The sequence below is a fragment of the Chiloscyllium plagiosum genome, unplaced genomic scaffold, assembly GCF_037043375.1.
Source record: "Chiloscyllium plagiosum isolate Xiang-an unplaced genomic scaffold, Cpla_swu_hap1 HiC_scaffold_9, whole genome shotgun sequence".
Taxonomy (NCBI): domain Eukaryota; kingdom Metazoa; phylum Chordata; class Chondrichthyes; order Orectolobiformes; family Hemiscylliidae; genus Chiloscyllium; species Chiloscyllium plagiosum.
The window spans coordinates 71,476,391-71,492,689 of record NW_028270147.1 but is presented as its reverse complement, the minus strand read 5'-3'; the positions used below and the strand labels follow the sequence as shown (position 1 = coordinate 71,492,689).

The window sequence follows — 16,299 nt, the reverse complement described above, 5'->3', positions numbered from 1 at the left end:
ATGGAAGCTACAATTTTTTTCAAATGCTAGAACTGTATGACAACTCATTTATCCTGTATCATTTTCATTTCATATTTTCAGAATTTGCCTGTTTCTATTTTCATACTTTTGTTCCATTTTCTAAAGAATGCAATATGTGTCAGCTGTGGTTCAGTTTGTAGCCATCTTGCCTCTAGATGATTGTGATTTCAATTTCCATTCAGCAGTTAGAGTACAAATTTTAAAGCTGGTACTCCTCAGTACTATTGAGGGATTGCTTCTCTGTTGGAGGTATCATCTTTTGGATTACCTGTTAAATTGGGTATCTTTCTGCTCTTTTGGGTTATTTAAAACATCTCATGGCACTGTTTTGAAGAGCTGGATAATTAGACCCAGTCTAGATTAGGTGCTGGATGAAGGGCTTTTGCTGGCAACATCAATTTTCCTGCTCCTCAGATGCTGCCTGACCTGTTGTGTTTTTCCAGCACCACTCGAATCTAGACTCTGATCTCCAGCATCTGCAGTCCTCACTTTCACCTAGTTAGCCCCAGTGTCTTGGCCAATGTTTATCCCAGAGTCAACATCACATAACCAGATTATCTTGTCATTATCATATTGATTGTTGTGTGAGTTTATGGTCTGCAAATTACGGTCTGTTTCCTGTCCTTACAGCTGTAACTACATTTCAAAATGTAGTTAATAGCTGGAGAATGCTTTAAAATGTCATGATGGGAGGTGCCAGTTTGGACAGGATGGACAAGGTCAGAAGTTACGTGATACCAGGTTATAGTCCCAACAAATTTATTTGAAATTATAAGCTTTCAGCGTGCTGCCCATTTGTCAGGTAAAGTGAAGAACAGCATTCAGGCACAGAAGTTATAGATAACATTGGCTGAGGCACATGAGTATCTGCCATGTACATGGTGGGAAGTGTTCCCATGTGTGATGTAGTATCCATGTCAATGCTCTGACATGTCTTGCAGTGGTTGTCGTGGCAGGGCTGTGTGCTGTTGTGGTCGCAACATCCTACGAAGAAGACAGATGCTAGACATGACCAGGAGAATACCCTTTGGCATCCAGTTCTTTGCAGCCTTTACAATGTTATCACTGCCATCGAACATCTCGCCTGGGACATCCCTATGCCCTCACTTTTCACCTTCGAACAACCATCTTTCACCATTAAACAGACCATTATTTGCAGCAAGCTACACAGCCTTCAGGACAACATCAACCGCAACAAAACACAGCCCTGCCACAGCAACCTCTGCAAGGCATGTCAAATCATCGATGTGGAAAGTACCATCACACATGGGAACACCACCTACCATGTACATGGCAGATACTCATGTAACTTAGCCAATGTTGTCTACCTCAAGAATGCCCTGAGGCATGGTGTATCAGCGAGACTAGAGTCGCTACGACAGTGGATAATGGACACTGCACAACAATGGCCAGACAAGAATGTTTCTCCCCAGTTGGAGAACACGTCAGTGGTCAAAGACGATTAGCCTCCGATGTTCGGGTAAGTGTCCTCTAAGGCTGCCTTTGAGATACACAAAATCGCTGAGCAGGAGCTGACAGCCAGGTTCTGTACATATGAGGGCTGCTCAACTGTGATCTTGGATTCATGTTGCGTTACATGTAACCCCACCATACTGTTCTGGTTTAACACCATCACTGTAATAACTTGTTAAGATCCCTCTACCTTAATTAATCTGTACAGTTTTGAATTACCTGTTACTTTGGTCAGATGCTCGGCAAGCAACCTTTATGCCTGTCATGTTATTCCATCCATTCGGTTTGTCTCCAGCACCACCTTATTTTTAATTTTTTATATTTTATCTCTCTCTGCTGTATAAGTCATCCCCTTCACTTACTATTCAGCTATTGACACTTGACACACACTGAAACTTTTGATCACCAGTAGAGACTTCTTATTCAGCCTGTTGACAATCCACTCACCATTTGTACGATCTTTTGATCTCTCTGCCCATTGATCTCTCTGCCTATAAATTCTGTGCCTGTATGCTTTTCTTCAGGGTCAGTACTCCAAAAGATTAGGATGTCAAATAAACCTGTTGGACTGTCACCTGGTGTCATGTAACTTCTGACCTTGGAATATCAGGCAGTCAGTAAAAGAACTGCTGAAACATTTTTCCTTCCTAATGCAAAGTAGGCCTTAGTGAACCACACTTCAAAAAATTTAAATTTCTGTAATTTTAAATGGTTTTCTTGCTGTCCCCCAGGCTTATTTCTTTGATCCTCCGGAACAAGTCAAAACTACATTTATATCCACAACCACCCCTGTTACTGTAAATGGGACTACCTTGGCTTCCAACAGAACATAATCTGCCAGGTGAGTGTTTCATAGTCTCTGACCCTGGGATAAGAGGTTAAGACTGGGTACTTCGCAGGCCAAAAAGTATCATTCCGACATCTCAATTTGATTGCAATTGTTTTAACTTCAAGCACGTTTCAGATAGATTTCTGCCTTAATGCTAGTAATTACTAATCTAGAAGAAAAGTAATAAACGCTGTCTAATGACTTAATGATTAACTAAAGCAGGCACTGTGTTATTGATTCATGCACAACAGGAGAACCCAAGTCTGTGCTGGTTTAGCTGTTTCATCTAGGAAATTAGCAGATCCTATTTAATTGGCTTCAGTGTTTTTGGATTAGAGGAAGTGGAAAAAATATCAGTGAGAGTTTCTGTCCATAAACTTTGCAGTGATGCATTGTGGAAAGTATGCATCAGTGAATGTCAGAGATTGACAAGATTGGGCTTTGATCTGATGCACCCAAAAGTGGAATAGCTGTTGATATTTAGTTCTCTATGAACCTACCTCAGCACTTTCCGGACAGTACAAAACCTGAAACAGAAATTGTTGTCTCAATGTCATTAATTTGATTTTCTACATGGACAGCATGTTTCTAAAACTAACCAGTGTTTTCAGTTTTCTTTTAAAAGCAAGTAACTTCTCAAAAGTTATTTTCTTTCTCTTTAAGTTAAACTGTTACAATGATGTTATGATCCCAGCTGATGTTATTACTAAACAAGTCAGGTCCTAGACTGAATAAAAACTGAAAGAACTGTGGATGTTGTCAATCAGAAACAAGAACAGAAGTTGCTGAAAAAGCTCAGCAGGCCTGGCAGCATCCGTGAAGAGAAATAGTTGACATTTAAGCATGTTAACTTTGATTTCTCTTTACAGATGCTGCCAGACCTCCTGAGCTTTTCCAGCAGATGCTAGATGGAAACCTGAACTGATTGTTTCGATTTTGTTTTAGTCAGGTGGTCTATCAATGAAATATAAGCAACGCAATGTTGCAGATTTTGTTTTAGCAATAAAACAGAAATTTATTCATCAAAACAAATTACAGAATAAACCATTCTGTTCACTTATAACGTACTCAGCTTCAATTAATATCTTCATGGGTTTCTCCTAACACTTCTGGTTTGGGACTGTTAGTAATTTCTTACTGAAAGGTAATCTAGTTTTACTATATATTCCCCTTCTCAGGTGCACTGCTTTGTGCAAGCTCCATCCATTCACAGAACTGCCCAAACCAAAATAAAACTTTTTAAAAAAGTGTCTCCTTCTGAGTTATGTGTATTTCCCCCCAAGCTTTAAAAAATCCTGAATATAGAAATTTCTAATAGACCATAAAGCATAATGGTCTACCTTGCAAGTCATAAATACTTTTAAGTAAATAACAACCCATTAGGGCTGCCAAAGTAGCTGACAAATTGATGTAAAATAAATTGCCATGGTTATAGAAATACATCCAAGATCATTAGTAATGTCAGAAACAGAAAAATCCCTTATGTCCCTAACCTAGACTTAAAATACATTATATTTAAAATATTTGCAAATGACATAGTTTGTATATCAATTGTTTCAAAATTGTGTGCAGAGCTTCAGGTGAGTGTTAGGACTTTTGAGTGTAAAGTGAGGGCAGGAAAGTTTTAAGATAAATAGATTCTTGTCTCTGTTTGGAAATTTAATAGCTGGGTTTTTTGGTGTGGTCAGAAATTATGAAATTTTATTTGTCATTACGAAAATGTTATTTACAGAAGTGTTATTTATTTTGTAAGATGTTTTCTCCTGTAAACATTTTAATCTTTGTTCATTTATAAATGTTGTCTGTGTTTGTTTAGCAACCGTTACTCTTCAGTTTTGGTGAGACAGTGACACACAAGGAAAACAGCAACATTTAGAAGTTGTTTCTCTTTTATTCCATGACATTGCATTCTTTTATTTGATTTAAAAAAAACAAAGGCAGTAAAGAAAGTTTTGTTAATGGAAGCATTGATATTTAAATGAGTTTATTGTGATGCAATCTCAGACTTGTTTGAAACAGAAAACGTTTTTCATCTTAATAAGTTCATCTTATTTTAATTGATAACATTGATTCTCACCATATCCCTCAATTATATTTCTCTGTAGAAACTTTTCTAAATGCTTCTTAACTTAAACAATTTAACCTATTAATGCAGTCAGTTGCAATGGCTTTATCTGTTAAAATATTCTACGAGTCTTTTATCCTTCTTATAAAAATCAACATATCTCTAATTACTTAACTTCAAGATATTTTTTGTTCCCATACTCAAAAATTATTAACTGACCTCCCCCCTTTGGCATTGTGAAAATGCACCTAAATCAATTTACGATCATTTCATTCATAATCTTCAAAACTTCAAAAGTTAGCACTCTGCATTCTTTGTGAAAAACTCCTTGTGCTTGCTTGCAGATTATTTTACTGATGACTCGGCAATTGTTCAGTCTGAAGAGCCTTCCCAATCATTGCAACTTGGGTTACATAATTAAAGAAAAATCTTCAAAGATGTTTATTCAACAGACACTGGGACACTTGATTGTTGCAAAGATCCAAACTGACTCAATTAAATTTTGGGATTATTCTCATTGTGACTGCTTGGATTATCTGTTCTATGTTTTCATGATCTTATGAAAGATATACTTGTTACTGACTGTAAGTGATTTTCTCTAATACTTCAGTAATTATTTTGGTAAAAATTTTGTTTGATTGTTCACTTTCTTAGCAAAGAAATCCAGTGCTCTATTACTGAATGTCAATATAGAGATTTATCTAGTGCTAAATTTGTATATTAGCTAATTAGTACATTTTTGTAAAGCTAACTTTATCCAAAACTCAGTGCTAATCTTCATGAATGTACATTAATTAAATGAATAATAATATTCCAAGATTTTAAATAGAATTTCACAAAGGGTGATTAAATTCAGATATAAATTAGACAGAGGAGAACCAGTGGATGTGATCTGTTCAGATTTCCAGAAGGTCTTAACAAGGTGCTGCACAAGAGGCTGTTCAGTAAGATTACAGGCTGTGTGTTAGGGACAAGGTCCTTCAACTGTTCCCTTAATCATCTATGAAATCTTAATAGCTTCAAACCAATTATAAAATGTCCACCTGTTCTTATAGCTCCAGACCGAATCCTGGCTTCCAGAGCTAACAATATATATATATTTCCCAATCACAGTCCACTGGACCCATGAACAAAAATCCAATCATGACTCAAGGAGCAGGAGCGACTTTTATTTCATTGTATAATGAGTATGCTCATCACTGGACAACTCCTGGAGCAAAACAAAAGGAAACAAAGGATTAATAAAATAGATGGGGTAAGAATACATGCTAAGAAACAAATGAAAATGTAGACTGTCCATCTTTGAGGAAAACAATTTTTTGTTTTCAAAGTTGCAGGTGATACAGTTAGTGGTTAGTTAGTACTGCTGCCTCACAGCTCCAGGGACCCAGGTTGAATTCCAGCCTTGGGGTGACTGTCTGTGTGGAGTTTGCATGTTCTTCCCATGTCTGTGTGGGTTTCCTTCCACAAAGATGTGCAGGTTAGGTGGATTGGCCATACTAAATTACCCATAGTGTCCAGGGATGTGTAAGCTAAGTGGATCAGCTGTGGGAAAGGCAGGGATAGGGTAGGGGGTGAGTCTGGGTGGGATGCTCTTTGGAGAATCTGTATGGACTTGCTGGGCCAAATGGCCTCTTTCCACACTGTAGGGATTCTATGATGCTTTTGCTCAAGCTGAAGGCAGTGGAAGTTAGAAAACCTAAATAATAGAGTACCTTTCAATGTTTCTAGTTGCTACTCTTCTATCTCTAGGCCGCATTGTTATTAAGTTTGCAGATGACACCAAAATTGGTGGTAACTAGACAGTGAAGAGATACTGTGTGCAGTCTGGTCACCTTGTTGTAAGAAGTATTATTAAACTGAGAAGGTTTAGAAAAGATTTACCAGGATGTTGCTGAGAGTGGAGGGTTGGAGATATAAAAATAGACTGGAAAGGCTGGGACCTTTTTCCACTGGAGTGCAGGAGGCTGAGGGTGACTTTATTGATGTTTATATAGGGTCTTTTCCCTAGGGTTGGGGAATTCGAAACTAGGGGACATACTTTTAAGGTGAGAGGGAAAAGATTTAAAGAGGGCATGAGGGGCAACTTGTTTACACAATGTGGTTCATGTGTGTAATGAACTGCCAGAGGAAGTGGTGGATACAGTTACAATCACAAAGTTTAAAGGGCATTTGGATAAATTCATGAATAGGAGAGATTTGGAGGGATATGGCCAAGCACAGGCACATGGGACTGTGGTCAGTGTGGACTGGTTCGACCGAAGGGTCTGTTTCCAAGCTTTATGATGAAGGATATCCTAACGTGTTACAATGCAATTACGCACTTCTAAGCAAACCCCACTGTGATTCGAAACATGGCAGACCACTTACATACAGTAAGATACCACAAATGGGCTAATGTTTTTGTGTGTTGCTTTTTGAATAGTGTAGTGGGATTGGTTTACTCCATCAGAAGGAGCAAACCAGCATAGTGCAGGTCACTCATTTGTAAATCTATATTCTGTACTTGTGATCCAGATAGATGTGCAAGTTTGACTCAGACCTCGTCTCATATATCTACACTTGCTGATAAAGGAACCTGATCCACACCCCTCTTAAATGTTTTAGAATTTAAACTTATCCTTGATTGGCAACTTCTGAAGAAGTTGAACTTCATATTGCTTCTGACATTTTGTTTCCATTGTGCTAGTAGTGTCTTGTGTTTTCGGTTTTAGTTATGCTTAAATATTTATTTGGGCAACTGGAACATTTAAGAGAAGAAATCCTGCTCAAAATTCAAAGTACGAAATGTTAACTATGACATTGTGGGGTTAAGTCCCACTCTAGACTGATAATCCAAGGCAGGACTGTAGGAATGATGTCTTGCGATGTTAAACTATCTTAGGTGAATGTAAGAAAAATCAACAGCATTCTCTTCAGCATTATTACTTATCACTCAATCAAGGTATGACTTTCATACTACAGATTGTGGGATTTTGCTGTGTGCAACTTCACTGCCACATGTCCTACTTACTGTACAACAGTGACTTCAGTTCAAAATTACTTTATTGCTTGTGACGTTCTTTAGGTCACCTTAAAATCATGGAAGAAATTAAATAAACACAATTATTTTCATTTATTTATTTATTTTCATTTCTCCTACCTCATTTGATAACTGTATTGCTTGGTCTGATATGTCCAGTGTCTGACTTCTGCTCAAATCATGAATTTCTGCTATCGACCATTGACAGTTGGCTGCAGCATTCCATGGCTAGCAAAGAATACAATCAACTGGACCCCTTAGTCATGGTAACTACCCAATAGTCCTATTGTAAAACTTAAAGCAGTTCAGGGCAGGCTTGAGGCTGATGCCCAGATTAGATAGTTTGCTAAAGGTACCCAGGTTCACACGTGGAAATTAATGCAATTTAATGGAAGGTTTATTGATTGGTTATTCATAGATGCCTTCACAACTAAATCGTTTGATTCCAAAAAAATTCTCCCCTTGACTTTCAAGCAGGACCAAATATAGTCACTTTACATTCATGGCATTCTCATTTCTGAATATCCCCCTCACTGACCCAGAAACCTAACTGGACTAGACTAGCAATATAAATACAGCAAGAAGCTGGGAATTCTGCAGTGAGTAGTCTCATCATCTGATTTGTCCATCATCTACAGAATCCAGAGTGTGATGGAATACTAACAGCTTGCCTAGATGAACACTGCTCCAACAATACTCAAGAAACTCAACACCATCCAGTATGGAACAACTTATTTGATTGATTCCACACTCACCACATTTATTCTGGATCATCGATACACAGTGACAGCAGTGTGTATCATCTACTAGACACACTGCAGCAAACACATAAAGCTTTTTTTGGTAGCACCTTCTAAATCCATTAACTCTCACATTTAGAAGGAGCACCACTGCTTGCGAGTTCCCATGCAGCAGCACAGTATCTTGATGTGAACTATTCTTTCAGTGTTGCTGGGTCAAAACCTGAAACATTGTGGGTTTACTTCTAACACAGCAACTGCAGCAATTCAAAAAGCTAATTCACCACCACTTTTTCAAGGGCAAGTCGGGGTTGACAATAAATGCTGACCTTGCCAGTGATGTTTGTAGCACATTAAAGCATTGAAAAGGAAATCAAGTGTGATAGTGGAGTTACATGTAAACCACACTCTAGAAAGGAGGACCAATTGGCAGATTCTCCTCTTAACCCACCAGCAAATGAATATAATGTATGTTGATGGAAGAACAGCATCACTCATGGTCAATTTTCTCATGTCAACCCATAAACGAGTACAATTATTTAATTCACAATTATTCATAGCTGAATTTGAACTTCAGACTTGTGCTCAATGTTGTAAGGATTAGATTATGCAATAGCAGTCAGCTTGAGATTTATCATTTTAGACAGCATCTATGATCCCTAACCACTACCCAACCAACAACGATACTTAGAAAACTGCTCACCTGGGGGAACATTGGAAGGTATTGTAGTGGTGGTGGGAGAGAAACTCAGTTATTGCAAAAGGTGAAACAGTTAATGCTAGCTTTGACTTTATAACTTACAGTTGGCTCAAAGCTCTGGCAACACCAGAATCTACTGTTACACTTTGATATCCCTATCTGAGGTGTACTCTACCCACTTGACAATTAATCACTGTAATATGAGCTGGATATGTTAATGGCTTTAAAAAAGTGAGCTTTGTGTTATCCTGAGTGTAATTAGACAGGGCTCAATTCCTACGAACGTCAGATCTTCCACTGACAATGAATTTTAAAAACTAATCAATCAGGCTGACTGGTTCTGTCCACACAAACAAAGTGCCTCTCTCACAAGAGAGACGTTTTTCAAATCTTGGATGAAACAAAAGCTCGATTAAGGTATGGAGGGTACTTAAATACTTTCAGTTTGCTAGTGATTACAGTTTCATTTTGCACACATTGCAATAAATTACAAATTTGAGGATTTTGTCAAAAAGACCACTTCAAATGTAATTGGAAAAGAAGTGCAGATTTAAAGCTAATATTTTAGAAATTATAATTAAATGTGAGAAAATTTCAGAATATTGGCAATCAATTCATGCTAAAATATCTATAATTATATGCAGTCTACTTGACCTTCAGCAAGGTTTTGTTCAGGTTCTGCATGGGAGACTGAGAGCAAGGATAAGAGCCTATGGGATTCAAGGAAATTTTGCAAATTAGATCCACAATAGGCTGAGTCGCAGGAAATAGAAGGTGATGGTTGAGGGGTGTTTTTCCAACTGGAAGTCTATTCAGTGAGGACCCACAGGGGTCAGTTTCAGGCCCTGCTGTTTGTGGCTTATGTAAATGATTTAAACTTGAATGTAGGGAAGTGGATCAATAAGTTCGTAGATGATATAAAAATTGATGGGTTGGTAAATAGTGAGGAGGATAGCCTTAGATAATAAGAGGATAAGATCAGGCTGGTCAGATGGGCAGTTCAGTGGCAAATATAATTCACTCAGGATGAGTATGAGACTTGGGCATGACAAACAAACCAAGTGACCACATGATGAACGGTTGGACCCTGGGAAGTACCAAAGATCAGAGGGACCTTGTTCTGCATGCACACCATTCCGTTAAGATATCAGGACAGGTGGATAAATTGATAAAGGAGGCAAATGGGACACTTGCCTTTATTAGCTGAGGCATGGAGTTTAAGAGCAGGGTGGTTATGCTCAACTGCAATAAAATGTTGGTTAGGCCACAGCTTGAGTATTCTGTGCAGTTCTGGAATTCACATTATAGGAGGGATATAATAACACTGGAAAATGTGCAGAGGAGATTTCCCAGGACATTGCCTGGGCTGGTGAGTTTCAGTTATGAAAAGAGATTAGACAGACTGGGGGTGGTTTTTTCTTAAGAGCAGAGAAGTATGAGAGGGACCATGATTGACATTTATAAATTTATGAGAGGTGTCGATAGGGCAGACTGGAAGAAAAATGTTCCCTTGGTGGAGGAATCAATGAGTATGAACATAGATTTAAGGTAAGGGGCAAAAGGTTTAGGAGAGTTGTGAGGATTTCTTTTTCAGAGGTTGGTGGGAATCTGGAACTCACTGTCTGTAAGGATGGTAGAGGCAGAACCCCTCTTAACAATTAACAAGTATTTGGATGTGCACTTGCAATGCCAAAATATTTAAGACTATGGACCAACTGCTGGAGGATGGGATTAGAATAGTTACGTGGTTGTTTTTGACTGGCAAGTTTGCAATGGACTTTCTCTGTGGCTCTGAACTTTCTAACTTTTAATATAAACTGTAGAAAATACTGGTTTGGTGACTGGAGCAGAGCTGGGGAAAAGTTGCCAGAAGTTTGTAAGTGCAGCGGTATGAACGGTGAGGACAGGAGTGGACTTTGCTGCAATGTCACGCCTTCAGGAGGGGAAAAAAACCTGAAAAGTAGAGAAATTAACTAAAGCCTGTCTAGAATCTTGAAGATTAAGCAAGGATTGCTTTATGCAGGTCTGCACACCATATTATTAAAAAAGGCATAAAACACAAAAAAACCCTCACAATTACAGCAGAACTGAGAGTCTACTTACCGGGAAGTCTGAACAGGCTGTTTCTCTTTTCTGCAGAAGATAAGGAAAGTTTATTGGGCTAGATGTGGAAAAATTGTTTCTACTGATGGCGGAGTCCAACAGCTAGAGTTACAATGTAATCATCATTCAATCCAATAGAGAATTCAGAAGTTGTGCTACCCAAAGAATAGTGGTCACGAAGTACAATTAGTAAGTGGGGTAGTAGAGGCAAATAGAATTGATGGATTTTAAACACGGGACGAAAAATAGAAGAGGCGGTGAGGATATTCCATTTAGGGTAGAAGAACTGTAAATTGTACCAAATAATTGAGTAGGCGGCCTACTGATTACAGGAATATAGATTAAACCCCCTCAAAAAAATCACCCATCGGGTGATTTTAATTCCTAATAGAGCAATTCCATTGATTCAAAAATGTCATTTCACGACTGTTTAAGTTGTGATGGTGGAATGCTATTTACTACTATTAACTTTTAAATGTTTAAGGAAGAGAATGATAGGAGGGAAAGACAGAAGGATTTATTTCTGTTTCGAGACGTTCCCTGGTGTTAATTGATACTAGTAGGAGAGCACCAAGCAGGGAACGTGTCTAGATTTACTGTCAGCAATGAGAGGTAAAGAACATGTATGCAATGCACTTACCTTGCTATTAAATCGAAAGCATTAAATCGGATTTCTTGTGACACCGACCCAGTCAGTATGGAATCACATTACCTGGCCACAGATCTTAGAGCAACTAGTGGAGACATATTAACGGGAATCTAATCATTCTTTTTACTTGCCTGAAACTGATTTTACATGATTCGAACTGAATAATTTAAAGCTATGTGGGCGAAGATGTATTTCAAGTGGGATAAAAAATTGTGAAACGAAATGAGACGCTAAGGACATAAACTTGAAAGGAAATTACCAAATATTTGCAATTAAGCTTCTGTATAAATGGTGAGTAAATTTCTATTATTAAAAAACAACGCATTTCGAACACAACATTTATTATGGACAGTTTTCACCCTGAATGAATTCCTAACCTAAATATTTAATATAATATTATTTAAATATATTTTCCCTAAGAAAAACGTCACTGTTCTTAGTAAAACACCAGGAAAGGACTAGCTATCCGAGATTGTAAAATATATCCAGGCTGCGTCTTTGGCCAACAATGTCTCTTCTAATACGACCAAGCCTTTGTCATAAGGTACATGACGGAATTGCAAGAATTTGTTGGGATAGATCAACGCTGGATTGCATAAATCTGTGAAGCACCTTGGAAGCAAAGATAAGAAATCCCACCATTTAAATGTTGATAGTAAGATGGGAAGAGTAGGATAGATTAAGAGTATGTGTCCAAACCGGGGAGATGATGAAGACACGGGCTAAAGTGTTAGGGATGAGAGATTAGACATTCACCGGAAGTTGACAGAAACTGGGGCACTTTTCACTGCAACAAAAGCGTTTAAGGAGGTCGAAGTATTCGGGGGTTTAATCATTTAGAGGAAACACATTTCGGGACTCGAACCATTACCAATTTCTTTTTTGCCAGTTACAGACTTGGATGTTAAACAGGTTGTTGGATAGTTAATCCTAGTGAACAATAATCAAGATCTTCGTAAGGAATAACGAAGTGGGTAATAAATGGGCCGTTATTTGGGTTAACCTGAACAGCTATTTTTCTCTCGATCCTAATTTCGCCCCTGGTTCTTTTATATCTTAAATCCAAGCCTTCTGCATAACACCCTTTCTGCCAGTGGAAACAGTTTAATCAGCATCTTATTGTTCAAATGAACACATAGCTGAACTGGGTGTGAGAAACAGCAACTTTGTGATCATAGCTATTCACACCAGGAGCTCTCAAATCCAGAAAAGTAGCGATTCCTTGTAGTTTTAAAACAGGACCAAAAATGACGAGGGTCGGATTTTTAAAGGCGAGTGTTAAATGTGTTCACTTATGTTTGTCCCAGCCTCAGGTTTGAAATGTCCGGCTCAAAGCAGGAGAGCAGAGGCACAATCCCACACACAAACTCGCTGAGCAAGTCTCAGGTCAGGAAACTCTTACAGAAATACAAGAGCGAGCGAGACGAGGCGACCAGGAGAGGGGAGATCAGCAGAGATAAGCTGCGGGCGATCGAGGCGGCGGCCAGGGCACGGATCCAGGAGCTGAGAGAGAAGGTCAACTCCTTGAACTCGGAGAACAAGAGCCTGAACAAAAGGATCAGCAAGCTCCAACCCGAGCTGCGGATAGACGCGAACCCCAGACTGAGAAGCAAGCTGACCAGGGAGGTGCTGAAAGAACTGAAGGAGAGGGCGGAACGCTGCAAACATCTCCTGCAAGAAAACGCCCGCTTAAATCAGCAGGCAGAACAACTGGCGGCCGACTTGGTTCAGGCGGAACATGTTCGGAAGCTTTTGGAAGATCGCCTGCAAGTAGCGCAGAGTCAACTCAAGAGCTTGGCCAGTGAACATGACCGAGTGTTAAAACTGTGCGAAGAAGGGAAGGCTGAGAGAGGGCGCGCCCTGCGGCTGAGCCGCCTCCTCAGGGAATCCCTGCTTCAGAAGCAGCAGCCTCAGCAGACACTGGACCAGTGCATTCAGACCACCGTCTCCATCCCCATTTACAGGCGGTTTCCGAAGAGAATCCCCCCCCCCGCGAGGCAGCCGGAGCTGCACCGGCAGGCGGGGAAGATGAAGCAGAGGTTTGTGGATCGGGTGTCGGTGATTCCGAAAGAAAATCGGAGCAACACCTCGGCAAAACCATCAGCAAGCATCTGCCGAATGGCGCCAAACTGAGATGTGGAGGCGCCGGCGTTGGACTGGGGTGGACCAGGTCAAAAGGTCACACGACACCAGGTTATAGTCCAAACAGGTTCATGTGAAAAGGCCAGAGTGTGGCGCTGGAAAAGCACAGCAGCTCAGGCAGCTTCCCAGCTGCAGGCCAATCGATATTTCGGGCATAAGCCCTTCATCAGGAACGAGGCTGATGAAGGGCTTTTGCCCGAAACGTCGACTCTCCTGCTCCTCGGATGCTGCCTGACTGGCTGTGATTTTCCAGCACTACAATCCTCGACTCTGAGCTCCAGCATCTGCAGGCCTCACTAACACCAGGTGATAGTCCAACCGGTTTATTTGGACGTACTAGCTTTCAGAGTGCTGCTCCTTCATCAGGTAACTAGTGGGGCAGGATCTTAAAACACAGACTTTATTGCAAAAAATCACAGTGTCATGCAATTTAAAACAATATATTGAACAAACTTAGATTGTTGTTAGGTCTTTTATCTTTCAGAATGTTAAAAATCACACAACACCAGGTTATAGTCCAACAGATTTATTTGGAAGCACTAGGTTTTGGAGCACTCCAAAAGCTAGTGCTTCCAATTAAACCTGGTGGACTACAACCTGGTGTTGTGACTTTTAGCTTTGTCCATCCCAGTCCAACACAGGCTCCTCCACGTCTTTTAGAATAGGTTGCAGGTTTCAGTTCACTAACATGTAAATCCCAGAACTTCTTTTAAGTCATATTCTTGAGATGATTTAAGGTTTTATTTTATAAGGGTGACATCTCAGCTCAGTCAATGTATTGAAGGTGTTAGGTTAGAGCCTGTCTGTATCCCAATCTTGAGTCAGACTGGTTCTCACAGACTCGTTCTAAACCTGTTGGACTATAATCTGGTGTTGTGTGATTTTTAACTTTGTCCACCCCAGTCCAACACCGACACCTCTAAATCATGTTCAAATAAACAGGGAGATGAACTGGGTGCAAGAAACAGCAACATTGTAATCATAGCTATTCACACCAGGGGTGCTCAAATCCAGGAAAAGAAGTGATTCCTGTTGTTTTAAACCAGGATCAAAAATGACGAGGGGCAGATTTATACAGGAGTGTGTTAAATGTGTTCACTTATGTTTGTCCCAACCTCAGCTTTGAAATGTCTGGCTCAAAGCAGGAGAGTAGAGGCTCAATCCCACACACAAATTCGCTGAGCAAGTCTCAGGTCAGGAAACTCTTACAGAAATACAAGAGCGAGCGAGACGAAGCGCCCGAATAAACTGTAGGTGATTGCTCTTGAGCAAGGCTCTGAAACCTGTTGGACTATAACCTGGTGTCGCGTGATTTCAGACCTTGCCCAAACTGAGAACTATTCTCTCAGTAACACTGAGAGGAGAAATCACCTTGCAATAGACCACCATCCACAATGAGAGATCGTAGTACAGTAGAGTCATCGAGATGTACAGCATGGAAACAAACCCTTCAGTCCAACCTGTCCATGCCGACCAGATATCCCAACCCAATCTAGTCCCACCTGCCAGCACCTGGCCCATATCCCTCCAAACGCTTCCTGTTCATATACCCATCCAAATGCCTCTTAAATGTTGCAATTGTACCAGCCTCCACCACATCCTCTGGCAGCTCATTCCATACATGTACCACCCTCTGCGTGAAAAAGGTGCCCCTGAGGTCTCTTTTATATCTTTCCCCTCTCAACCTAAACCTATTCCCTCTAGTTCTAGACTCCCCAACCCCAAAGAAAAGTCTTTTTCTATTTATCCTATCCATGCCCCTCATAATTTTGTAAACCTCTATAAGGTCACCCCTCAGCCTCCGATGCTCCAGGGAAAACAGCCCCAGCCTGTTCAGCCTCTCCCTGTAGCTCAAATCCTCCAACCTGGCAACATCCTTGTAAATCTTTTCTGAACCCTTTCACAACATCTTTCCGATAGGAAGGAGACCAGAATTGCATGCAATATTCCAACAGTGGCCTAACCAATGTCCTGTACAGCCACAACATGACCTCCCAACTCCTGTACTCAATACTCTGACCAATAAGGGAAAGCAAACCAAACACCTTCTTCATTATCTTATCTACCTGCGACTCTACTTTCAAGGAGCTATGAACCTGCACTCCAAGGTCTCTTTGTTCAGCAACACTCCATTACCATTAAGTGTACAAGTCCTGCTAAGATTTGCTTTCCCAAAATGCAGCACCTCACATTTATCTGAATTAAACTCCATCTGCCACTTCTCAGCCCATTGGCCCATCTGGTCAAGATCCTGTTGTAATCTGAGGTAACCCTCTTCACTGTCCACTACACCTCCAATTTTGGCATCATTTTCAAACTTACTAACTGTACCTCTTATGCTCGCATCCAAATCATTTATGTAAATGACAAAAATTAGAGGGCCCAGCACCAATCCTTGTGGCACTCCACTGGTCACAGGCCTCCAGTCTGAAAAACAACCCCCCCCCACCACCCTCTGTCTTCTACCTTTGAGCCAGTTTTGTATCCAAATGGCTAGTTCTCCCTGTATTCCATGAGATCTAACCTTGCTAATCAGTCTCCCTTGTCGAACGCCT

The 16,299-nt window shown here is 40.2% G+C and overlaps 1 protein-coding gene across 1 annotated transcript in view; it reads left to right on the top strand.

Annotated features, from left to right (window-relative positions):
- Window positions 1-7,300, top strand: part of yipf1 (Yip1 domain family, member 1) — a 34,876-nt gene extending 27,576 nt beyond the window's left edge. Inside the window, exons 9-10 of the mRNA XM_043699628.2 lie at window positions 2,226-2,335; window positions 4,733-7,300. Coding sequence (XP_043555563.1) covers window positions 2,226-2,327 — 102 coding nt within the window. The 3' untranslated portion in view covers window positions 2,328-2,335; window positions 4,733-7,300. The remainder of the gene's footprint in view (window positions 1-2,225; window positions 2,336-4,732) is intronic.
- Window positions 7,301-16,299: the final 8,999 nt, after the last annotated feature.